Source organism: Vanessa tameamea, chromosome 7, assembly GCF_037043105.1.
Source record: "Vanessa tameamea isolate UH-Manoa-2023 chromosome 7, ilVanTame1 primary haplotype, whole genome shotgun sequence".
Lineage (NCBI taxonomy): Eukaryota > Metazoa > Arthropoda > Insecta > Lepidoptera > Nymphalidae > Vanessa > Vanessa tameamea.
Genome location: NC_087315.1, coordinates 2,016,067 through 2,043,898, shown reverse-complemented (window position 1 = coordinate 2,043,898; position 27,832 = coordinate 2,016,067). Strand labels below are relative to the sequence as shown.

Here is a 27,832-nt window from a genome sequence, read left to right as displayed (position 1 = left end):
TATAGATGTATACAGAGCTTGAATCAACTAATTATGAAAATGTGATTACTGATGTCCTTCCTTGGAATTCAAGCTTGCTTATGAAGCAAGCTTGAATTCCAATTTAACCAAATTTGGTTCAGTCGTTTGGCTGTGAAAGAGTAACAGTCTGATAAACAGACGGACAGAGTTGCTTTCGCATTTATAATATTCGTAAAGAAATACTACTATACTAATGCTCTAAATATTATCAATATATATGTACATAGTCAATATATTCGCACTAAAGTTTGAGGTAAGGTCAATCTATGAAACTGTTTGCATTAAATAAACAGCGCTGGAATTATGATTTCAAAATGTACAAATGTTAAATATTTTGTAAATTCTTAACTTTATTTTCGATGCAATATTTGTTGTATAAATACAATTCGACAAATATCTGTAATAAAATACATAAAATGAATACTGCTGTGAGTGTTTAATGTAGGTAGTTATATAAAGAGAATATTAATCCATAGGTATATCATTAATAATTTCATATTATAATTTTTCCGGCCTTATGATGTGTTCCTTTTTGTATGTTTTTATACTGTATAGTACTACTTTGTATGCGAATAGATGGAACTGAACGATTTAAGATGGTCTTATAATTTGGATCAAGATGGTCTTAAGGCGGATCTTATATATATTTTTTTAAATTATAAGAAACAAAGCCCATGTAACCATATATATCCATATATGGCTTTGACATATTTATGTTATAACAGTTGTCGCCCGCGACTTTGCTCGCGTTATAGGGGTGTTTGTCAGTTATTTGTCATAAAAAGTAGCCTCTGTCCTACCTTGGAATTTAAGCTATCTCATATAAAGTTTCATCAAATTCGGTTAAGTAGTTTGGTTGTGAAAAAGCAACAGACAGACAGATTTATTTTCGCATTTATATTATTCGTATAGAAGTATAGATTACAACAATTGTCAGAATAAAAGTTCGTCATTAATAATTATCCCGATAGGGTCTAAAAAGGGTCACAAACATGAATCCTAAAGATTGCTTTATTTGCCATTCATGAACGATCTTAATATATTATATTTTATTTATAGTTTTATAAATTTCGTATTAAGTTCTTTACGTTTACTTGTTACGAATAACTTTTTTTAAATTCTTTAAGTATTAAGTAGGTACATGATTAATAATTACGTCTTAGAATAGGCTAAAGTATAACACCATACAGCCTTTTCTTGTGGATTTTATAAGTGGTTAATATGATTTTTAAATTCATTATCCTATTCATTAGTCACTTACGTTACGTTTTATGCGACATTCAAATCTGTCATCATATTTAAGTATCAAGATCTTTTAAATAAATAATAGTCGGTCTCGTGACAGTCACAGCCTGGTACCGTTAACACTGGAAAAACCAAGATACAAAAACCCGTGTTATAAATATATGATACATTGATCGATTAAAGTAGAGCAGCGTGTAATGTGTACTGTAACAGATTATCGATACCTTTTGAGTTTCTCTCAACGCTGAGAACGCGTTGGGAAAAATACTTGCCTACAGTTGGTTAGTACAGTAGTATGACATCAGGCGAGCAGTCACACGCACCGAGATAATAAATTTGGCTCGTTTATTTTGGTTCTTTTGTAGTGCGAAACTCTATCTAGATATAAAAATATCCTAAGTAGATACCGACAGAACATATACAGGGTTATTGATAATTCGACGTATTCCCGTTAGGAGGTGATAGGGGTGATTATTTGCGATAATTTTAACGCCCATATGCATGATGCAAGAGTGAACCATTTTTGAGTTATCACGTTTTTTAAATTTTTTCAAAATAAGTCAAAAATGCAACTTGAAAAATTTATTTAAAAAAAAGTATCAATTAAAATCTATTTTTTTCTTCTCATTTATAAAAACGAATAAACACTAGTTATTTGTCAATATTAAAACAATAATTATCGTTCCAAATTTAAAAATGCGAGACGGAAAAATATATTATCTCCTAAAGGGAATACGTCGAATTACTAATAACCCTGTATATGTTTCACGTGTGAATGAAACAGTTGTTATCAATAAATATATGACGAAGAAACGACAGATTACTAGCTGAATCTGCGGCTTTATCTGTGCGAAAGTTATAAAACTTTACTAAAAGCGTATAAACCGTATTCACCTATTTTAACTCGTCGAGGGGTGAATTAAAAAAAGTAGTCCCGGAACTCAAACTAACTCCGTACCAAATTTCACCAAAACCGGCTCAGCAGTTTACCTAAGCGTGAAGAGGTAACAAACTTTCGTATTCGTATAGAACTATATAAACCTATATTTAAAGGATGTAAATATCATCTATATGTAAATAGAAAATATAGTAGCATTGAAGTTTGAAATAAGATCGTTTGCATTTTAATCATGGCTGGATTTAGCGCAGGGGATAGTTTGATATTTTCCTTTACAATAAAGTTTTCTGTAACAAAAACATCCTAATTCCACCCTGTATAAAATATAATGTTAATTATGTATAGAAAAATACAAGTATATTTGTTGCATTGTTAAAGAATTATTAACATTATGTCCTTAGTCACATACAAATAAGAATTGACAATTAAAATAAAGAAAAAAAATTGTATTGTTTTTTGTATATTTCCTTAATATGGTTTTGAAAATAATTTAATTTGTTCTGCAATAAATTGTTGAGACGCTTATTGAAAAAAAAAGACAATTTGTTTAGACAATACCCATTTTTTATGGCATTGGTTGGCGGATGAGCATATGGGCCATCTGATACAAGATAAATAATGGCACTGTAAGAAATATTAACCATTCCTTACATCACCAATGCGCCACCAACCTCGGGAACTAAGATGTTATGTCCCTTGTACCTGTAGTTACAATGGCTTACTCAACCTTCAAACCGGAACACAACAATACTGAGAACTGTTGTTTGACAGAAGAATATCTGATGAATGGGCGGTACCTACCCAGACGGGCTTGCACGAAAGTCAACCACCAGTTACAATGATTCTTGATGAGTTGAATGGTTGATAAAAAATTATATATTATATCATTCCTTATACATAGTTGATAAAAAGTAAAACATCTTGTCTGACGGAATATCCGATGAATGTGTGATACCTAAACAGTGAGTCTTTGACAAAGCATCAAGTATTATCAAATATATGTATATATGCTAAGACAAAGAACAAGGCCAGACAAAGAACTGAGTTACTCACTAATGAGGAAGAAGCTTAAGTACATGTGTACTGTTGAATTTACATTTTACCGACATGTCTTAGAGTTCAGATGGTTCGGTGGTTAGAACGCGTGATTTTTTGATTATGTATTCGTTTTTATTGCTTTATAAAAAGGTTCCGCGTATTCTGTCTGCCTTTTGTTTTATAATCTGTGCAATCGGTGATGAAAATCGAGTAACACACAGATCACGTGACATCTGCATGCTCACTACCTTGATTCCAATGTAATTAATGTTATTTAAATCACGATATAGATAAATAGGCAATATATAAGCTACGTGACCAAAATGATACCCTCTCGTACCTTTTGAAGTCGGCTAAAAATAAACGAACGTTGTTTTGAGAAAATAATAAGAACAGTCGCACAGTCCAAAGTTTTCAAAAAAGAAGGAAATTACAAACTAACTCATTAAAAACTAACTCAATTGAACTTACGAACATCGTGTGCGTCTTTTACCGTTCTTCGCCATCTTTTGTTTGACAACTAGAAGTTAAATCCTTGACTTGTTAATCGCTTCACTGTTTCGATTTAAACAGTTATTTCTTAAAGTTTTATCTCCTTTTTAATACGAATGAGAATTTCAATACAGTTATGGGAATTAAACGATCGCCTTCTGGCTTTTTCTTTTCATATTGAAAAGTTGTTAATAATAAAATTGACTAAAAAAAGACCCGCTGAATTTCTACCACCAGTTCTTCTCAGGTCAGGGTCTTTTCTTTTCCAAACTGCTGGTAGTGTTTAATTTGACAATCAGTAAGTAAGTGTTATGCTTCTGTATTGAATAAAGGAATTTGAGCTTGAGTTTTAGTTTCAGTTCCTTTATTTATACGATGATGTTTATTTCATTTTGGAACGAAGCTCTTTTAAATTACAGTGAACTGGCAGAAATTGTCAGGTGAGGCGTTACCACCTCCAGGCGACCAGAGGCGGGCTCTTTCTCATTCTATTATATAGAGTTTAATATAAATTTTTACATTTGGTTTTTTGTTATTGTTTTAATTCACACGGAATTTTAAATAACAATTTTAATTCTTGTCATTTATGTATTCTTAAAGATTGGTTACTTATTCCATTGTGTCTGTTATTTAATACATAATATATACCGAAAGCAGCTAAATTCTAACCAGGTGACCCGAGATATCTCTTTTTTTTGTTTATAACCTTTTCAAATCTATATATATCTATTCTAAATATAAATATTATTAACAGTTTCATCGTTTAGTAATTATTTTCTGCTTCGCGCATTTTCATCATTCGGTGCACGGCTGGCTTAACCATGCCGAGGCTCCTAAGCAATGCACTTCTCGGGGCACCTTTACCCGTTTATAATTCACTAAAACATACTATATCTACCATAACGCAATTTTATTTACAATGATTTTTTACAATATTACGAAGATATCAGTCACCACACTATTGAGAAAAGTTATTTTTGGCCTGTCTTGGGGCTCCAAGGCCTACACTGCCTGATGGATTACTCGACTGTGGTTCCGTGATGTCATTTATATAGTCTGCAATATTTCTCAATTATGAAAAATGAATTCATATATACATCAAAGATTTTTTTAAATCCGATTTTATTTAAATAAATGAAGGTTACGTTTGGTTAATTAGGACACAATCATGACACGGTAGCAAAAAAAAGATTCTCCATAATCCATTTTCACAACTATGAATAAATTAATATTCGAATAAAGATTGAAAATTTAGTCGTAACTCTTATTTATTGTTATGAAATAACTTCAATTTCAATAGTATAAAAATAAATTTATCCCGAAACATCCGATTGAAAACATGCACTATTTAAACATGAAAATACATTCCATACTTTATTACTTTACTCATAAAAATGGTCCATTTTGAAATTGATATCCGTGTAAATAAAAGGATTCCACTAATGTCAGATATATTGAAAAAATCGATATCATAGTGTTTAACCTCGATTCATATGTTGGAACTCTCTACGGTGTAGACACGTACCGGCAAGTGCTTAAAAATCTTATACTAAACATTATCTATGGACGTGGTCACGTATAGCGAACTTAGTGCAGCATAACGCACAGACAGACAGCGTAAGATACTCTCGATGAGAACAGTGCACGTGTTATACGTCGAATTCGATTATTCACTAAATAAAAATAATCAAGTTCGATTTTATTCGTTTTTCTACCTCTTCAGTGTTCGTATTTACGAAGACTGTGAGTATCTGTTTTGGTAGATAAGAAAACTAAAATAAATTATGTACTATGTATTTATACATAATATATAATGTTGTTCCTATTCTTAATAGTATATTTTAATTGTTTTGTGTTATACGTAAAGTAAGTAACTATATTAACTGGGTATATGTATCTAAGCTTCCTTTACAGTGTTTCTCACGTTAATAACTGTTCGCAGACGTGTTCTCTTTTTGAAGACGGTCACTGAAAACCAGCGTCGGCAAAATATGCCGAGTGACGCTCTTTTGCATCGTCGCATTGTTGTACAGACGCCATTTTTTCTTCTTTTTTATACAACACTTTAAGGCTTAGTTTTTGACGATACGATTAATTGTATTTTAATCTAATGCTTTATATATTTTTGTTGGTTTTTAATTTAACATTTATATGTTTAACATTTATGAATGATATGATAAACATCCAAAAACAACAGAAATAAGAAGCGGGGTTTTATTTAATCTCAAACAAATTTTTGATTCGAATATAATCTTGTAATGAATTCGATTAGGATATAGTAGTTAAGGTTGAATGGATTTAGACAGATTTTGATCACTGGATACTCTGTACCCAGAATCAGCACATATAATATTAAAATAAAGTAAACTAAAGTTACAGCCTGCAAATGTCTCACTGCTGGGCTAAGGCCTCCTCTCTTTGTTTGTTGTTTGTTTGGAGCTTATTACACATTTTAGAGGTTACACATGTGGCAGAATTTAATTGAAATTTGACACATGCAGGCTTCCTCACGATGTTTTCCTTCACCACGAAGGACGAGATAAATTATAAACGCAAATTGAAATATATATATCATAGTTCTGTATCGGAACTGAGGAAACTATTGCATGACGAACATGCAGGAAATTGGTAAATTATCTGAATGTAGTGAACGAAACTGCGGCTAAAGGACAGTATTTTATATCAATTGTTGCCAAACTATTTCAAAATCAGAACAACAATAGTATTGTGTTTCGGGGTATACGTGTTAACATTAGCAACTTACAATACGTATGACAATCAGTGTCGTCAGAGCAAATAGGGCATATCCTGAACCAATTGAGTTGGTTCAAGCTGGTCGCAATTCATACGCCTGCTATCCGCCACTACGACCTGACTTGTGAGTAACTTTCGAATATTCTGCACGTATACGTATAATAGATTACTTTTTTATTGTTGTTATCATAGCTAGTAAAACCTTTTTAGATATAATATAGAAACGTTATTGTTTTTAATAGAATAAAAAACAATAAGCCTATTTGAAAATGGAACTATTTATTTGTGTTTTGTTGTGAGTTAGCAAGAACATTTGCAGATGAACATGAATAGTGAAATGTATTTTAAATATAGAGTTTAATAAAGCTGTTAATACATATGACAAATGTAAAAACATATTTTAATGTATTGCTCTTAATGTAAACCTAGCACATATAGCTATAAATTGATTGTAATATATTGAAGTAAGTGTAGTCTGATATTATTTTTTTCTAGGGTATAAGTACTATTCTTTGCAAATAGCTTTACATAGTATTGTTATTTTCTGGTGAGCGAGTGTAAATATAGGCACAAGAGACATAACATCTTCGTTTCCAAGGTTGGTGGCGCATTGGCGATGTAAGGAATGGTTATTTTTTACAGCAGCAATGTCTATTAGGCGATGGTGTTCATTTACCATCAGGTGGCCCATTTGTTCGGTCACCTACCTATATAATAAAAATAAATAAAATAATATAAAGCTACACCGTACTTATGTGTAGGTGTACAATGCCATTTAAGAATGTGTATTCTACTGAGAAGAATCCGCAAGAAACTCAGTAGTTACAAAAAATGTACATGTATTAATAATATGTAATTATATTTATGTATGAACATCAATGAATAGCATTTCTAATGTTTATTAAAAAAATATAACATGTTTTGAATTTAGTCGTAGGTAAATGCCTGCGGATTTATTATAGAATAATAAGTCCTTATTATAGAATACCCTGCCCCGGTAAGAATCTCTTAAATGTGTGATTTAAAAGATTATTGCAAATTTATATTTACTTCTCGTTTTTATACAATTTTTGTCGTTGTATATATACTGTGACTTTAAAGAGTATTCCTACTTTTCCAAAATCATCCCGAAGGGAGTTTCTACTTCTAAGATTAAAAATATCCAAAAATTGTTAAGCTGAATTTTATTTTTGTGAGGAATTGTCGAAGCTATATCGGAATAGAATGGGGAACGCATCCTAAGCGTGATATGGCAGAAGAATTGCCCCCCAATTGTTTTTGGAGAGGAAATACTGTTTATTATTTCTACCATCAATGTGGATGCTACACATCTGCCGGGCGGGGCGTCATATTCCATCTGAATTTATCTACTGCGTGGTACCATCCAGAAGTTTATACCTCCGTTCTGTCACAAGGTTTAGAATCTTGTACAAACCGTATCCATAATTTTCCAGCAATCTTAACAATATCGTCTAACAAGCGTTAAATTGTTGACAAGTTATAAATCATTGAAGAATTAATTTGAATTCACACAAATATTTCACGTAATAAAAGGAAATCTTACGAAACTTAACAACCGCTTCGAGGGGCATCGAATGCATTTATCTAAGAGCTAGACTAGTCCATCAATCGTCATCCAATATATATTTAGAATACTAATTATATACGATGACAAAACAATTATTAAATAATACACATACGCTGTTACACAATGGCTTAAATCTAAGAAGAACGGTAAATACGTTTGTGGTCAGTGAACTACAAAATAAATGTCTGTAAATAAGTTTTTCCATAAAAGTTTACCGTGAAACGGATCTCGAATTGGGTCAACTCTTAATATATATATAATTTGAATAATTATCGCCGTACGTGCCTTTAAACATGAACTTTAAATTACGAATATAACTTTTATCATAAATATATAAATGCAGATTTTTTTTTTGAGTATAAGGTTTTAATCCGTGTCATAGATTATTAGTTGCGGCCTGCTTAGTTTGTGTTTATAATTAATCTCATCTGGCGGTGAAAGGAACGTCGTCGGGAAACCTGCATTCGTCGGCCACATAGTCCTTTGCCCAGTAAGAGAGCTGTTACTTTAATTTAATTAAAACTACTTTTTATACGCGACTTTGCACGCGTGAGAGATAGGCATTTACGCTCTTTTCTGCACACCAGATATCATGTAACAAATTAAAAATAAACGAACTAACTTTTTTGTTTATAGTTACTGAGTATGGTTATTGTTTATTGACAATCGAATATGTAAACTATTCGAACTATTTGAACTTATTATAAATCATATGTATATTTCTATGAAAGTAAAAATAAAAACACATTATTCAGCTAAACTCATACACTTAAATAAAAAAATTTAGGATTACCTAAAGCCATCACGGCTTCCGAATATAGATTAGTAGTACCTAACTGAGAAGGAGCGATAAGGAACTGACTGATTATAATTTTACATATATAATGCATACCTTTGATTAATTTCATTGATAGTTGACGTTGTGTCTTGCAAGAAAATCAACGATTAACGAACAAATTACCAAGGATAAAATCTTAAATGTTTTTTGTATAACGTATATATATTATTTCCTAATAAGTATTATTGTAATGTCAATTTATATGTTAACATGCTTAATATTGGCTTCAATTGTATGTAACTATTGATATGAGTTCTTTAGACGCAATCCTCATACAATGCGTGTTAAAAGTTTAACGTAGCTTGTAAACCTATAAATAAAAGTATAAATATATATAGATATATATTACGTTTACGCATGGTGCCAATGTGTCGTATAGAGATGCTAGATGAGGCCCGTGGCTTCGCTTGTATTTTAGTGGTTCGTCATTAGGCATAAAAAGAGGCCTATGTCCTTCCTTGGAGTTCAAGCCTGCTTCATACCAAATTTCATCAAATTCAGTTCAGTGGTTTGGCAGAGAAATTGTAATAGACAGACCGAGTTACTTTCGCATTTAAAATATTAGTGTAGATTGCATAGGTTAGTATAGAATAAAAGAGAGTAAATAAATTACTATTATATATTCTACAAACTACCATCCCCTGATTTAGCCCCAAAAAGGGGTTGATTTCTAAATATATATTATTAGCACACTTCCAGACTATCTATAGAGTATTTACAAAAACAGGATTTCATACAATCTTCCAACTCCCGTTTTACCCCCTAAGGGGTGGAGTTTCTTAAAATCCATCTTAACGGATGTCTACACCCTATAAGGAACCTACCTTCCAAATTTAAAGTTTGTAGGTGCTATAGTTTCTGAGATTTCGTGAATAATCAGTGATTGTTATTTTGCTTTTGTATATACGTATATAGACATCCAGTATCTACATTTCTCAGTATACGTACTGTATTAAAATAAAACATACACACAACACTATTCATTTTATAATGTTTATTTTGGTGTTCGTTTTTCTTTTCATAAATAAAATAAGAATTATTATATAAAAATCGACTAGTTACATGTAGGTTAAATTTCGTGCGGATAAATGCTACAGTAAACAGCTTTAAAAAAATCTAACACCAAGTATTGGAACTGCGTTATTAGATTAAAAACATGAAACGTACGAACGTTTATAAAAATATATATAATAGCGTTATAATACCGCACGCATATCACTATCAATATCACTCATTCAAGGCGATGGCGAAATAGTTCGAACGGTGAAGCCCAGGATTAACACAGGGCGGATGAAATGGCGGCAGGTTACGGGAACAATTTGTGACCCCCGTATTCCCCTTAAACTTAAGGGGAAGATCTATAAGACCATGGTCAGACCTGCTGTTCTATATGGATCAGAGTGTTGGGCTATAAAAGGGATGACTGAAAGACAATTGCATGTGGCGGAGATGAGAATGCTGAGAGGAATGTGTGGTGCTACGCGAATGGATAGAGTAAGGAATGAGTACATAAGAGGAAGTTTGAAAGTGGCACCGGTAACCGAGAAGCTATCTGGAAACCGGCTGTCTTGGTATGTGCATGTTGTGAGAAAGGTTTTGAGAATGGATGTGGATGTATATAGAGGTAGGGGACGACCCAAGAAACGATGGATGGATTGTGTGAAAGACGATATGGTTAGAAAGAATGTTACTAGTGAGATGACGTCCGACAGAGAAGTATGGAAGAAGAAGACATGCTGCGCCGACCCCAAGTAAAATTGGGATAAGGGCAGGAGGATGATGAATACCACTCACTGAATCATTACTAGATCTGCAAAACTATACGTCCGATTATCTTAAAATTTAGCATTATTACTCCTTTCGCGACGCAGACGCTCAATGAGAAAGAATTTTTGGAAATTTCAACTTCAAGGGGACATACTTTGTATGAATTTTATCCGTGCGAAGTCGGGACGGACAATTATATATACAAATATATATTTATTACACTATACTATCTATTATACTATACTATACTAGACTATCACTTTTAATATAGTTAATGTGTCTAGTAGCTAGCTATATATCTTGAAATCCTGGCTCTCCAATAAAACGTTATTTTGCCAAGAAATGCGGTGTTATCAACATTTACATTACATTACATTAGCAGCCTGTAAATTTTCCACTGCTGGGCTAAGACCTCCTCTCCCTTTTAGGAAAAGGTTAGGAGCATATTCCACCACGCTGCTCCAATGCGGGTTGGTGGAATACACATGTGGGAGAATTTCGTTCCAATTAGCCACATGCAGGTATCCTCACGATGTTTTCCTTCACCGCCGAGCACGAGATGAATTATAAACACAAATTAAGCACATGAAATTCAGTGGTGCCTGCCGGGGTTTGAAAACGAAATCATCGGTTAAGATGCACGCGTTCTAACCACTGTGCCATCTCGGCTTACTGTTATCAATACTGTGTGTTTTTCTCCTGTCGTATCTTATTGCCGTCCCATCGGATTAAGAGAGAGAAGACATGGAGATTACAAATGTTATGCACACATTGGAATACTACAATATCTCCTGGTTAATTGGCTATTCTCCGTCGAGACTGGTTACTATGGAAACTTCCAATCTAGTTCCCATAGTAAAATTATATATATTGAATATGTATATTAATGTTTGAAACGCTATACTTATATTTCTAGCCATTTTAAACTGCTTCTAATTCGTCGTATTAGTTAACTTCACAAACTTCAAAACTGCACAAATATATAAAGTTGATAATACATTGGGTATCGATCTCAGAGTTAAGGTCGATAGTTTTGGGCTAATTTGGTTCTTAACCATGTGCAATTAGGGGATGATTTTCTATGTCTTTTCCCGGGACTCAAACTACCTCCATACTAAATTTCCACCGAAATCCGTTCGGCGGTATAAGTGTGAAGAGGTAACAGACAGAGTTGCTTTCGTATTTATAATTTTAGTTATAGATAAACGTTTCACGGGATGGAACGGGATGGAAGAATAAATGGTATGAGATGGGGTGAACATTTTCTTTATCAATTTTTCAATTGTCAACAGGTTTACACAATCATGAAGACGATAGTGTGCGTGCTGGCATGCATGTGTGTGTCATCTTATTCCCTGCCACCGGATAAGGTGAGTTAGTGCCCCGTTCGCGCCTCACCTCGTTAGCTGTCGAGCTCATACGTGATGATGTTAAACACCTATTTCGAGACGAGACTTATCACAGCGTAACGAGTAATTTTATTATCCTCCTAAAATAACCTTTGGAAAGGTCTTTTAAAGGTAGCGAGGTTTAATTTAACGCTGTAATGGATGTTCTAACTTTGTAAGTTACGATATTAGATATTTACGAAGAATGTAAATCATTTTTATATTCCGTTTTATATATTTTTTACATTTAATTAAGTAATTTGATAAAAAATAATTATTTTGAGCAGGGTTCGAAAAAATCCGATTTTTATAATAAATATCAAAATTCCGATTTTTTTATATATATCCGATATATATCTGATATATATCCAGACTAAGAAAACGAAATGAATTTTATTCTGTAAACACTTAAAAATATGTAAGGAATTTCTAAGTATTGTAAATGCGAAATTAAAGTGGCTATAAACATTTACGCAAAATATTTTTTAACCAAGAACTGTTTGTAGTGCTCAGTATAACAGAGCTATGAGCAAATCGGAACTTCTGTTATAGGAATAGGCGGGCTTATCCCAATAAGAGATGTATATAAGCTAGTAATTATAATTCATCCACAGATACATGCTTTTCACATCATCAAAACACGTAGCATAGATTTGAACAATGCTTACGGCTTAGCGATGGAAACTAGACTAGAGAAATCAGTTGAACCAACAGGCTACCGCTTAGAACTTGAACCGTATCTAGAAGATGCTATATTTGAAGGGCACGTGAGCATCAACGTGACGTGGTTGGAAGATGCGGACACAATAAGCGTACATTGCGCTCATGAAATTGAAATCACTGAATCGGAAGTCAAGGCGTACATACCGAGTAATTCGTAAGTTGTCTAAAATAACGCGTCTTTGAAACACTTTATTGCTGCACATGTTTTGTAAACATAACTCTTGTTTTTTGATTATATTATAAAATATGCTGCTTTTATAAATTAAACTTCATAAAAAACACTAATTTTCTACTAGTCAGCACTACACTTTAAGCAAATCGTCAAGCAAAAAGTAAAATAATTGACTGAGAATTCTTGAATATTTTTTCACGGCCATGAGACGATTTCGTCTCCCAAAACTTTACTATATTCCAGTACTAGAAAGTACAGCTATCTAATTCGATAGATGCTTATGAATCTCCACAGGGAGATATAATCGCGGCGAGGAGACGAGCGAAAATATACGCTTGCAAGAGTTTAGTGAATAATAGGAAAACGAAATCGTCTCGATATATTCCTCTGCGAAAACGACGCTTCAGGTATTTTTATTTATAACATTTTCCATATCATAGGAAAGAATTGCAGAAGATTCCAATCAAGAGAATGAATACTGATCCAAAGAAGCCGATTGTAACACTTCGTCTGGAGAAGGTGGTCCCGAAATCGTCAATTGGGTTCATTAATTTCAGTTTCAAAGGGAACATGGAAACGTCGTCGACGGAAGCCTTCTTCAAAACAATCTACGTCACTGACCAGGAGGTCGAGAGGTAATATTTGTAACTGTAAAAAATATTTCATCAATATGTGATCATTTTGCATTGTGTAATTTGAAAACGTCGTATGTACATACTGCGTTTTATAACTATATGTTTTATTGATTCGAGTAATAAGAAAATATATAACATTTGTTTACTGAATTCAATTATACATAATATTTTTAGTAATTGTAAATATTGGATTAATAAAGCAAATAGTAAAAACCGATAAGGAAAAATTTGCCAATTCGTATATTCAAATTAATAACTTTAATCAATCATTCAGTCATAACAAATAATTACATAACGAAAATATATAAAATTATTGTTAATCTTTTAAATAATATTTAATAATTTATTTTTCAAAACGGTGTGAATCAAGGTAAGGCAATTGAAAATGAAAAGGTAATCAATTGTTTTGTGTTTAAAATAATTTACCAAACTTCAACAAAGTAATATTAAAAATAATAGGCGTTCCGAGTAGTTTCCGTCAACGACTACGCTCGTGCGGTAGTCGAGATATTTGTTTGATTAAGATTTTATTATACCATCTGTTCGCCTTCGTACACCACAATCGTTCGCCACAAACTAGCCGTGATTCATTTATGACATCGGGCCAATATTAAACTGTTATCGTTCTCATCGTAAGACCTTTTTGTCTTTTATTCATAACAAAGAACTCCGATTGAGTTGTAAAGTAGTTGACCTAACCTTGCTTATATCATTCATCAGTATCGCGTGGTGCGTGGTAGGTGGCACCACCCACTCGTAAATTATTCTACTGCCAAAAATCTAGGGACCGTATTACCGTGTTCCGGTTTATGAATGATATAACACTTAGATCACGTGGTTAACAATGACGGTGTTAGTTATAATAAGTACTTCTAGTATTATCAGTACGATTTTCGTCGTAATATTTAAAAAGTGAACTAGAACATAATTTTATTCAAATTAAAAATTAATTATGTTTATATATATATTATATTTCATAGGATGGTAGCAGGTACCCAATTGCGTCCCAACAATGCAAGGCGAATGTTCCCATGTTTCGACGAGCCCGGATATAAGACGCCTTTCGAGCTCAGTGTGGTGCGGCCTCGGGGTATGGTAGCTCTTAGTAATACGCCTGTAGCGAGATCTGAAGATATGTAAGTATTTTATTTAGTCCACTATCTTTGTTTAGTATCTAGCTTATAAGGGCGGTCCATCAACGTGAGCATTTCATACGTGATAATGCAATTTGTCCGACATTGTAAAAACATCTGACTCTTCTGCAGGCGAGTGCTCAAAATCAAAGCTTAGATTGTTACATTACAGGGGGATGCTCCCCGTGAAGGTCGGCGATAAGGCTGCAAATCCCATGTATTGGATTTGAATACCGAATTTATTAGGGCTTTATGTTAAAGAATTCTCAATAAATCCCTGTGACTGACTTTGGCAGTATTACACTCCCGTACCTCGAAAAGCACGTTAAGCTTTTGACCTGATTTATTTGGTTGTGTCAGATCGTCATCTCATCAAATGATGTGATAATAATTGTATCTTAGCGTTTAGTGATATTATAGTACATATATACATATTTTAATTTTACTATTAATAATACTAGAAATGGAGAGCCAAATGCGGTTTGGGATCATTTCGAGAGGACTCCGCCAATGTCGACTTTCACATTAGGCCTCATAATAGCTGAATTGAAACAACTCGGTGAATCCACTCGTTACAAAGACGAAAATGGAAATGATATCGGTAAGTAAATATTAATAGAAGATTCTTTACAGCAATATTGCTTGTCGAAAATAACAATATTGCACTTATATTTCATGAATTGCAAATATTTTCATTGAATTATGTAAATTAACATGCAGAAATGAATTCTTTTTGGTTGTTCAATTTTCAAATTTTGTGCACAACAGTGACATTTCTTCCGTTACAAATGGTATACGTTTAGTCTATTATAATAGATATGTTATGTAACATTAATACTTATTAATAATTATTAGCGAGAATGTTACTACATATTTAATTTAATGCTCTCTATATCTATATTTCCACTTGTAACTTTAGCAGATTCAGCGAGATTTGACTCATCGCCACTCCCTTTGCGCTCCGGCCGCCGCTGGGTTTTATTATACTTTTATTGTCATTTTGACGTTCATCCCTACAATGCTATTAAGAGCATAATACTGTTTTAAGTATTAAAAGCTTATAAACTAAGACGCTTTCTTGTTTTGATATATTTTTATCGTTTTGTATTCTCCCAGAAATATATTCTGTGGCGTAATTGCAATAAAAGTTAGAATTACGAAATATATAAAAGATGATTGCGGGCAAACCCAGGCAAGCACCAGTTTAGTAGTTGTAGTTGTTTTTTTTTGTGCTTAAATTGTGCTTAAAATCTACCTCGTGTAACGTGTTAGGCGGTGAAGGAAAATATCTTAAAACCTGCATGTGTCTAATTTCAATGAAATTTTGCCACATGTATATATATCCTCATTGGAGCAGCGTGGTGGGATAAGCTCCAAACTTTTTCCTCCAAAGGGAAAGGAAACCTTAGCTCAACAGTGGAACATTGACATACTGATACTTTACTTTATATATAACAACTAGCTGTGCCCGCGACTTCGAGCGTGTTTGAATTCAACCAAAAAGTTATCGTTGTAGCCCAAGCTACTTATAATATCAGCTTTCTGCCAGTGAAAGTCCTGTCAAAATCGGTCTAGCCGTTCCAGAGATTAGCCGGAACAAACAGACAGACAGACAAAAATTGAAAAAAAAAGGGTTATTTTGGTATATGTACCTATATATAATGTATTTAGTATATTTTAGTGTATACATACATATGCATTTAGTAAAAAGCGGTTTTTTTAATATTACAAACAGACACTCCAATTTTATTATATGTATAGATTTATTACAGCAGATAAGAGTGTGCCTATCCAAACACGTGGACAAGTACATATATCACACTAAAAGTTATAAGATTGATATTTCAAATAGCCTTTGTAAGCGTAAAATATATTGGTCTACCAAAATCGTAACTTCTACCATTGTCTGCAAAATTGAGCCATCAAGCAAACAATAGTTGATGGCTTTTATATGCTCCTCCATAAAGTTTTTCTACATTACACACATTTGACTAAACATGATCGACATTAATATTTACGCTTTCTTTATTACGAATATTTCTCAACGTAAATTCAATGTGTACATGTTTATCTTTATAATAATAGATGATTTAAAGATACTTTTAAAAAAAGTAATAACAAAGTTAAGTATATTCATATCTACGCAAATTAATGGTATAATAAAAATTAATATCTATTATGAAATTAATTCTTTTATTTTTATACGTTTTCAATGATTTATTTAAACTTTCTTGTACATATTGGTAAATAGTATAGAAAAATGCTTTAGCAAAATTGTGATTAAATAGTCATATCTTTAATACAGCCAAATCAAAGGCGATACTTTTAAATATAATTTTAAAGTATTAATACAATTCAAATAAAATACATATTACTACAGTGGACTATTAAATATAAGTGTGGTTTATATCAAAAATCGTAGTATATATGACACCGTATAATTATAAATACCGTTTGATTATAATCTGTCTCGTAAAATTGTGAACTTTCTAATTGTGAACCGAAACTTACTGCTAACAGTTTAACGCATTACATTTCGGTAGATAATCTACCGAAGCTAATTAAAGTTAAATTATAAAAACCCTAAATTATAAACTATCGAACTTTCATACGTTTTATTGTAAGTCGTATCACCGTTCACAATCTATCGACGGTTTACAAACTCGCGAGATAGATTATAATCTAACGGTATTTACAATTTTACGGTGATATATATAAATGTCGATAGCGATTTATTTTGACATTTCGTCGACTAACAAAATATTTTTTATATCTTTGTTCACTTAGAACTACGTGTGTGGGGTCGTCCCGAATATTTGCAAGCGCTGGAAGGTGTTAACGAGAAAGTAGCCCAAGTGTTTGGCGAAGTGGCCAACTTTTGGCAAGTGCCTCTTCCTTTACACAGACTTGACATCGTCGCTTTGCCGAGCTATTTTGGAATCAGACCCGCTGATAATTGGGGACTGATTGTTTTTAGGTAAATGTTATAGATAAATAAGGTAAAAAACAATTCAATCTACGAAGACACGATACTAAAAACAATAAAATATTGTTTTTTAATTATTGACCGCTATATATAATATGTGTAAATTTGTCGTAAATTAACAACTAAAGTTCGTGGTAGTGCCGTCCGTAGGTGTCACCGACGCATTACATATTCTACCGCCAAACAATAGAACTTAGTATTGTTGTGTTCCGGTTTGAAGGGGAGTAAGCAGTGTAACTACAGGCACAAGGGACGTAACATCTTAGTGCCCAATGTTGGCGGCGTTTTGGCGATGTAAGTTTAGATTTCTTACAGTTCCATGTGTATGGTGACCACTTATAATCAGATTTCCCCGTTTGCCCGTCCGTCTACCAATCTAAAAAAAATATAATTATAAAAATTATACGCGTATTTTTCTATTTTTTTTATAGTGTAATCTTCTTGGTTTGATTACTAACATTCAATATTAGTGAATATTATAATTATATTATATTAATTATAAATGATAGAAATAAATAAACGTTCCATTTTTATTTGTATGAATTATTTTTAATAGTCTTGTACCATCGTTTCGTACAGAGAGAGTGACCTCAGTAGTCGGGGCTACCTGCAGTTGGCGCAAGAGATCTCGTATCAATGGCTCGGCGCGCTCGCTACGCCCGCGTGGTGGAGCGATGCGCACCTCAACAAAGCGCTCGTGGGCTACCTCGCTGCGGAGATCGCATTCAAGGTACCTTATATACTCAAAATATAATAGGATTTGGTCCAAGTTCGTTGGGATATATTATCAAACGAACAGTAATACTTTGATTTATAGGTTCCTTTTTATAAGGTCATTGAGCCAGTTTAATTACAGGTTTAAGAACATAACATTTTAGTTCCCTTTTTTGACGCATTGACCTTCAAAAGATCTGTTAATATATCTTAAATGTAAAAAGGTCGACATAGTAAACCAAACATTATACCAAACATTAAAATCTATCCATAATAAATTACGTCTATACTTACCTCATTGTATTAATCTTATTATAAGATCTACTGGTCGTTATATGCTACAAATAAATAAATAGTACTTTAAATATAATTATATGTGTATATTAAAGATCATAACTTAAGGTTAACATTTTGGTAATAGTTCAAATAATGTTTCCGAAAAAAATTCTTATAGTACTACAGAAATGTATTTAATAAGAATTATACTCAAGACATGCCGTTGATGTCTTAGTTTATAAATTAAAATGCAGATAGAGCATGCGGTACATTATAGTGAAGCAACTTAAGTGAATACAAAATCAAAAGCGAAATTCCCATCACTGCGAAAAATCCCGACTTTTTCTTAATGCCCCAAAAGTTGTATCACTTTAATTATAACTATTGATGTATTGACAAATTGTTAATTATTATCGGAAATTTGAATTCGATTTCGACTTAGTATTCGCTTTTGTTGCTTGACTATAAAATATTTCGTGCGATGATGCGTATATCCTACGTGTAACCATTGAATTTAATGATTAATTATGGTGAAATGTCGGAAAGTAACATGCGACATTGACTGTGTCTCTACTGACTCATTTCTAGTTTGTTCTAACAGGACTCTGAACACTTACAATACAATAAGTAAATAATTATTTTGATAACGAAATGATATATAAAATTGTATTTGAAGATATTATTTCCTTGCAGATAAATAACGGTTCAGAGATGGAGGAGAGGTGGCCGATGACGGTGCTGTATTCCTTGTATTATGAGTTCAGCAAGCGTTACCCACACTCTCGCATCACGGGCATGAAGCAAGAAACCGCTTGTACCAAAATAGAACTGCTCTTTCGCATGTTTAACTATACAATCGGTGGAGACACGTTCAAGAAAGGAATGAAGATGTTCATTGAATCCAAGTAAAGTTTTTTTTATTACATAACAATATATCGGAGTTTGTAAAATGTTGAAATAATGAACATTTGAACTTTTACTTGATACGTATAGTACGAAGGCATCAATAATTTACCGCCAATTAGCAATACTTGGTATGGTTTTATCTACAGTTTTACTTGGTCGTAGGGGTTTGTGCAAGCCCGTCTGGGTAGGTACCACCCACTCATCAGATATTCTACCGCCAAACAGCAGTGAGCCAGTGTAACTACAGGCACAAGGGAGGTAACATCATAGTTCTCAAGGTTGGTGGCGCATTGGTGCTGTAAGGAATGGTTAATATTTCTTACACCGCCATTGTCTATGGGCGGTGGTGACCACTTACCATCAGGTGTCCCATTTGCTCGTCCGCATACCGATATCATAAAAAATAAGGTACAAGGGGCATAATATTAACATCTATGTCTATGGGCGGTGCTGACTACCGATCATCAGGTGGCCCTTTTGCTCGTCAGACTACATATGATATTTAAAAAAAAAACAGGATATTTCTTGAGCTTGATTATATTTTATGTATTTTTTTGTTATTTTGTTTATGGTTTATATTTGTAAGTAACTTTTTAGTTTAATTATGATATCTTATATTATTCGTTGGAATATTTATAAAGACGAGTCTAGTTTCTCGGGACCGCTGCTGGAAAATCTATTGGACAACGTATTATTTATATACTTCGTATTGTACTAAAATATACTATACATATTAACATTTTACTAATTAAACTTTGCAAAGAGGACATAAATAAATGTTATTGTATATTCAAAAGTGTAAATCAAAGAAATTGCGTTGAAAATGGTAATTCTGATGGTAACGTGGTTGTTTTTAGAAAATTCAAAACTTTTACCGGTGACGATATTTGGAATGCTCTCAATGCAGCTGCTATTAGTGATGGCAAGATACCTAAAGATGTAGATGTTAAAACTGTAGCCAGTAGTTGGATTGAGAAGGATAGATTACCACTTATAACTGTTAAGAGGAATTATGATACAAACTCGGCTATGGTGACGCAGGTAAGTGTTTGAGTTTATTTTGTACCCAAACTTATAGCATTTTGAAGAGTTTAAAATATAATAATGATAGAGGATAATAATTCATTTTCTATAAATAGTAGGAGATATTAACGAATAATCAAATATATTTGATACTTTATTTATTTAAAATCGATCTTATTTTATTTTTTTGGACTGTGTGAAAAATAATTATTTGATTTCAAACACTCTAAATAATACAGGTATCATTGAAAAACATCTTATTAAATGAATTTTAATAATTACGATATATTCAGAAAGTCTATCTTCGTGAGCGGCCCCATGACGTGCCAGACGCAGCCAAGATGCTTTGGTGGGCACCGTTGGTAATGGCTCGCGGTGACAATCTCGACTTTACAAACACAACACCAGTCGCATGGATGCGTAATCACAAGGATCTAAATCTCGTTAATTTGCCTGATAAAAATCATTTCATTATCGTCAATCCTGAGGAAATCGGTGAGTAATTAACTTAAATGAACTTTGAATCGAGAATCGAAATATTACTTCTTACGCTACTTATAATAGTTAAAAGTATGATATTTCAGGAGACCAAAGAAATATAAGATATTAAATTTTAATGAATGTAAAAGCTATTCAAGAAGTCATTCAGTGAAACTTCTTCGGGAGTTGCATTTCGAGAAGTTGAGAGCATACCTTTATGCATGTCTTCTGAAGTAAATAGGAGTTTCATTTCTGTTACGTCTGCTAGGTTGCATGTGTTTTGATTATTTATTAATTAGTAAGTTTAGTGACTTGTTGATCTATATGTATAGTAAAAAAATATGAATTAAAATAATTCAACAGCACCCTTTCCCGTTAACTACGAGAAAGATAACTGGAACCTATTGTCTGCATACCTCCAAAGTGAACAGAGGACTAAAATACCAGAACTGACAAGAGCCAAACTTTTACACGATGCATGGAACTTAGCATATGCTGGCGAACTATCTTTTGCTACAGCATTCAATATGACATTGTTTATGAGACATGAGAGACATCACCTGGTATGGGATCCAGTTTTTACAATGATCGACCATATTGGAAGGCATATATGCTCCAGTATCCATGATAAGTTCCGGGTAAGTGTGATAGCTACAAAATTTTCGATGCAGTGAATGTCGAGGGTGTGAAGCTCATACAACCTTTGGCTAATTTGGTATTCACGATTGTGATTAGTTTTTGATCGATCTTCATTTTAGAAATACTAATTCTAGAATATTTTTACTCTTCAACTTGAACATAACTCGAATAATTTGTTTTAACGTTACATTACATTAGCAGCCTGTAAATTTCCCACTGCTGGGTTACGGCCTCCTCTCCCTTTGAGTAGAAGGTTTTGGAGCATATTCCACCACGCTGCTCCAATGCGGGTTGATGGAATACACATGTGGCAGAATTTCGTTGAAATTAGACACATGCAGGTTTCGTCACGATGTTTTCCTTCGCCGCCGAGGTCGAGATGAATTATAAACGCCAATTAAACACATGAAAATTCAGTGGTGCTTGCCTGGGTTTGAACCCGAAATCATCGGTTAAGATGCATGCGTTCTAACCACTTGGCCATCTCGGCTCGGTGGCATTATTGTTATGGTGTGTATGGATTATTGTAAATTTTGGACTCGTTAGTATTTTATAAAAGTTATATTTAGATGATTAATTGTTAAATTGTATTGTATTAAAGTATTGCCGAATTACCATCATCATTTAACGTGTGACAGGTATTGTGTAAAAATATTTCTTGAAATTTTATTTAAGGCTTATGTGCGCATATTATTGACTCCACTGTATACTGAGCTGACAAAAGAAGTGAGGGACGATGAGGAAAATTGGAAAAAGAACCTTCGTAGTTTGACTAAGACTTTCCTCTGCCGAGCTGGTTACAAGCCTTGTGTGATGGAATCCCAGGAGCAGTACGCCAAATGGATCCAAGCTCCTAACCCCGATGAAGGGAACCCGTGAGTATATTGATATAAATAATTCTCTAGAATATACAACTAATATACACTAGGAAAATGTTAATTATGAACGTGAATGGCTGTAAGGCTGAGGATAATTATTTTATTGCTTAACGTACTGACGGTATAATTTTTTTTTTAAGTCTTGTTTGAATTGGTTAATCGTAAACATAATCTTCTTTATATGTCTCAAAGTTAACATGGAACTTTTAATTGTGGTTGTTATAATTAGAACTTTAACGCGTAGCTCAGCTTGTGTAATGCAAAACTTTTTTTATAATTAAACCTCGAATAAAAATGTTCTGAGCAAAAGTTTAACCATGTAACAAAGAATAAACCAACAACGTAACACCGTGATTTGAATAATACAGACATTAGAATATATTAAAACTGTAACAGGGCGTGTCTGTTACCTAAATAATTCGCGGAAAAAAATTACTTCTTGAGAAAATGCTGATAGAATATTTGAAGACATTCCTATAATTAAAGCCAAACTGACTAGTATATATATTTTAAAACTAGCTGTGCCCGCGACTTCGTACGCGTTTGAATTTAATAAGAAAGCGTGACTTTATTATTATTTCACATATAATTCTAAAATAAAAGCCCCGTCAAAATCGGCCCAGCTGTTCCAGAGATTAGCCGGAACAAACAGACAGACAAAAATTGTAAAAAATGTTATTTAGGTATATGTACCTTGTATACATACATACGCATTTAGTAAAACGCGGTTATTTTAATATTCCAAACAGACACTCCAATTTATTTATATGTATTGATACAATGAGTGTTTTGTTTTAGTGATCATATTAGCCTGATACAGATCTACCGTTTATGTTCAGATGCTACATTTGATTGGGTAGCTCTGTTCAAATTTAGAATTTGTCATGACTCTTTTTATTTGTTTTACTTTATTTATTGTTAATATGCAACAACGTCCAAATTTGTGATATGAGAACATATCTCTTGTGTATATCGGTCAGTTAATTAAAGTGACAAAATACCTTAAAGAACGAACTATTCCAATAATAATTCTCGTATATGGACCTGAAACATGAACCTTTACTGTATCCTATACAATTTATTGGGTTGAGTGTTACTTTTACAACGGTCAAATTTTATTCAAGAATGTGCACCTTTTGGTACTTTGACTCGCCATAAATCTTCACTGTGCGATAAGATTGAATCTAAATAAATTGTGAATTCATTTATTGGACGAAACGCGGAAACGAAAGCCGAAAGGTACGTCCATTCGTGTTATGTGAAGCGTGAAAATTTAATTTATTCCTGGCCTCTTATGTTGTGAATATCATTCTCTATTGGAAAACGGGATCCTTACGGGTTATCGAATATCTGACATAGTTATCCTTCGTCGTCATTTTTGGTTCTTTAATAAATTAATTTACTTGGTGGTATGGCTTTGTGAAAGCCCAACTGTGTTGGTACCGCCCACTCATCACATATTCTACGGTTCGGTTTGAAGGGTGAGTGAGTCAGTGTTATTACAGCCACAGGGACAAATAATCTTAAATCCAAAGGTTGGCGTATTGGTGAAAAGGAATGTTAAATATTTCTTACAGCGCCAATGTCTATGAGCGATAGTGACCAATTACTGTGACGTATTTGCCCGTCTGCCTACCTATATTAACAACATATTAGGTGTATATTATCGAAAATGGTCGCTTGATGAAAAATTGTAGTATTTATAAAAAAAATGGGAACTAGATGTAAGGATGTAGGTTTGACTATACAAAACCCTATGTAAAGTCAAACGATTTTCAATTATCATTTTAACATTAAGTAAATAAATAATTAAAGCATTAATATAGGGAGTATTTTCACTTGACCAGTTCCACAGAACATAAATATATATACATACATAAGAATAAATATGATTAAAACCGCAATATCCGCATTAATACCGTGAAAACTGTTTTCAGTAAACGATGAAAGGATCAACCCATTTTCCACTCTGAGGAATAAATACAAATAACCTAAATTCGTTTATAAATTGATGAGTATTTTATTTATATTGAAATTTAGATGAATATACATAAATGACTACTATAGACAAGAAAATAAGCCACCTGTTGGCAAAAGGACATTTCACCCATAGACATTGTCAGAAGTATAAACTTTTTATATGATTCCTGTTATTCTAAAGAAAAACTTTTTAAAAAAATTTAAAGCCTTTTGTTGTAATGCCGGGTTCTATAAATTTGACCATTTTTCTTAAAATCGACCTGAACTCTTTATTCCTTTACTTCACAGGGACCCTCGTCTTTTTTACTGTGTACAGTATCCTGTTTAGCCCTTTTTCAAGTAGATTCAAACTTTAAATTTCTCTTAAATATCGCTGATTTACCTAGTCGTTCGAATGTCTAACCTCTAATACGTATCCCATCTCATTTTATCGATTTTTGTTCTTACCTCTTCCCTGCTTCATCGTGGTTATGTAACTCACTTCTGCACTCTTTTTGTATGAAATACTGAGATGGAATCTTTGTTGTCTCTCGCTCTTAATGAATAGTAGTCGTAAATCCAAAACGATTAGAAATATTTAGAGCGCAGGAGCAACTGAAAACGCCAAATATATATTTTTTACTTTGCCCTTGGCTTTAATTTCGTTCCATGAGAATTATCGTCTAAATAAATAAGACATTATCTAGGACGTATTAAATATTTTTATACGATTTAAATGGAAGTGAACATATTTTTTCAGCTTAAAAAGAATAAGCTTATAAAATATTTTATTGTTTTTGTTGGATGATATTTTCTTTCCATCTCCTATTGTTGTTGAGATTCATCATTCAGTGTGCTTTGGCCATTAATAATGTTACGTATTGTTCGGGTTCTCGACGGTTCCTGTTTAGTCTTATTGTTACTATTTTATACATAAATATATGTTAACAGTTTATATGGAGTTTTCTATTTATATCATAGCACTATAAAAAAAACATGTATTTGACGGTTTTATTATATTTTATGTGTGATAATATTTGCCCATATTTTAAACGATATGCGACCGTTCACGTGGTACATGCCCTTTTGTGGGATAAGTTAGAATAAAATTTGTAATCACGTCTGTTATAATATTTTTAAATATGTGTACCGATATTAGATCAACGTTAAATTGCTTTAAACCGCAAAGGATATGAGTGCTGGATACCCTTTACAGTATCGAATATTTACAATATACTAAGGTAAACTTAGTATTTATTTTATAGACAAAGATTTTTTTTTTACAGAACATCCAACCAATACATCTGCCCAGTATTTAAATGGGGCACACAAAAAGAGTGGAACTTCGGACTCCAGAGGGTGATAAACTTCCCTCCATCAAGGAAACAGAGTGAAAGGACATACCTTCTAAAGACCCTCGCTGGTTGTCCAGTGGATGAATATAAAGTTCACAAATTGTTGAACATAACTGTTCTGGAGGGCAATGGAAACTTCACAGAAACTGACCTGTTCCTTATATTCAGCATGTTGACTGGTAACTCTCAAGGTTACACGGCTCTATTTCATTTCCTTAATGATAACTGGGATGTTCTTAAGGAGAAGTAAGTATTATATATTTTCTTAATTATCGTTTCAATTTATTGTTACGCATCTTAATGCGAATATTAAGTGTGCTTTCCAGACACTTCATGGCTCTTGGGTATTCTACACATTTTGAAGTGGAATGAAATACTAAAAATTGTCATCCTAATGTATTAAACTTTTCCGAATCCATGTTGAATTCATTAACTACGTATAATATTTTCTTTAAAACACCCATCGTATTTTTTCGACTAATTGGCTAAATTTTTGATAACACCTTCTGATTTTTAAAACCAAAAGAAGTTATTGAAAGTAACTTATAAACTCTTGTCACCTGAATGAAAAGATAATGACAATTCCATTATAGTAACCCTATTAGGCGTAACAAATAAATAATAAGCGCCATCAATTAAGCTTCAAATATTTGTTGAAAATATACATCAGTCAATTTGGAGATGTTTACGGATTAAATCTCTCCTTGATTGGCTATCTGGAAGAAATTACTAATTAACCAGACAATGCGTTAAACACAATTAATTATTATACGTAATCAATTTTCTTTACCGTATATATTATGTCTTGTGTAATAAATATCTATACACTCTTTAAAGATTCTCCAGCAAAACTAACATCTGGGATAACTTGATCACTTCGGCGACGTCACAGTTCACGACCCAAGCTGGATTGGAGCTGGTTTCTAACCTGTATGTGGCTCACCAAGGGGAATTCGGTTCAGCGGAACATATAATAGAGAAATCGATGAGGAACATCAGGGAAGAAGCTAAATGGTCGGCAGAAAATTTACCAGTTATCGAGAAATGGTTAGACGATTATCTCAGTAAAGCTGACGTTAAAGATGACCAATTTGTTAGAAACTAAATGTATATTTAAGAAAAAATAGAAGATAATTTATAGTTTGTATAAATATTTTTATATGATGAATGTTATTACTATATACAAATTGTAAATGACAGTTTGAGAAAATAAATTAAATGAGGAAAATGTATCCACTAATTTATTAAACGAATAAACAAGAATGTCTATTGAAGATGTGACTTCTCTTTAATTGGTAATGCTCAACACCAATTAATTGATAGACGCTAAAGATGTCTGGCAAAAATAGTCCCAGACGATACATGCAATGTGAACTCACCTTTGTAAATATTTACATAATATATTAAATATACTAAAACTGAGTCTTATCAGACATTGATGTAAACTCCTGAGTTTGATATAAAACTGTTAATAAATTAGACGAACTTTTGCAAGTATGTCTTTCATTCGATTCATAATGTATCGGATATCTATTATATCTGATGTCAAGTCAAGTATTAAAACATAGAATCCTTGGACCTATTATTGCATTTAGAGGACAAGGGTTCGTAACACTTTAAAGGAAATTGTTTGACTTTGTGTATAGCGAGTATCCATTGTCCGCTGCGCGTCTTTACAGCGCAAGCTTCGTTAGTAGTGTGGTGTAAAAAATGTACTGTTCGGACAGTAATAATCATAAATGTATAAATAATTGTATGTAAATTATCTAAACGTGTCTCAAACGAGTCCTATGGTAATATAAATATCAAAAGTAAAGATTAGAATGAAAGTTCGGAAAGGAAAGCAATGGAAAAACCAAAATTACAAACGATTTGATCCCATGAAAAATACGTACGTACCATTTTTAAATAATATGAATATTTC

The 27,832-nt window shown here is 32.9% G+C and overlaps 2 protein-coding genes across 2 annotated transcripts in view; one reads left to right on the top strand and one right to left on the bottom strand.

The window, feature by feature from the left end:
- Nucleotides 1-27,832, bottom strand: part of LOC113400746 (TBC1 domain family member 5) — a 146,863-nt gene that overhangs the window by 65,858 nt on the left and 53,173 nt on the right. The window lies entirely within an intron of this gene.
- Nucleotides 6,434-27,140, top strand: LOC113400759 (uncharacterized protein). The gene is made up of 15 exons (XM_026640410.2): nt 6,434-6,572; nt 11,934-12,011; nt 12,644-12,906; nt 13,365-13,559; nt 14,540-14,695; nt 15,154-15,293; nt 17,480-17,669; nt 18,258-18,408; nt 19,362-19,573; nt 20,432-20,615; nt 20,891-21,092; nt 21,441-21,715; nt 22,392-22,591; nt 25,840-26,154; nt 26,746-27,140. The coding sequence occupies exons 2-15, from the start codon at nt 11,946-11,948 to the stop codon at nt 27,011-27,013; spliced, it is 2,817 nt and encodes a 938-aa protein (XP_026496195.2). The 5' UTR covers nt 6,434-6,572; nt 11,934-11,945; the 3' UTR covers nt 27,014-27,140.

What these genes read in the sequence shown, in the direction of transcription:
- LOC113400759 (XM_026640410.2), top strand. Translation starts at nt 11,946, where the DNA reads ATGAAGACGATAGTGTGCGTGCTGGCATGCATGTGTGTGTCATCTTAT. An exon ending in ATTCCCTGCCACCGGATAAG is followed by an intron (nt 12,012 to 12,643) that starts GTGAGTTAGTGC and finishes ATTCATCCACAG; the next exon opens with ATACATGCTTTTCACATCAT. An exon ending in ACTGACCAGGAGGTCGAGAG is followed by an intron (nt 13,560 to 14,539) that starts GTAATATTTGTA and finishes TATATTTCATAG; the next exon opens with GATGGTAGCAGGTACCCAAT.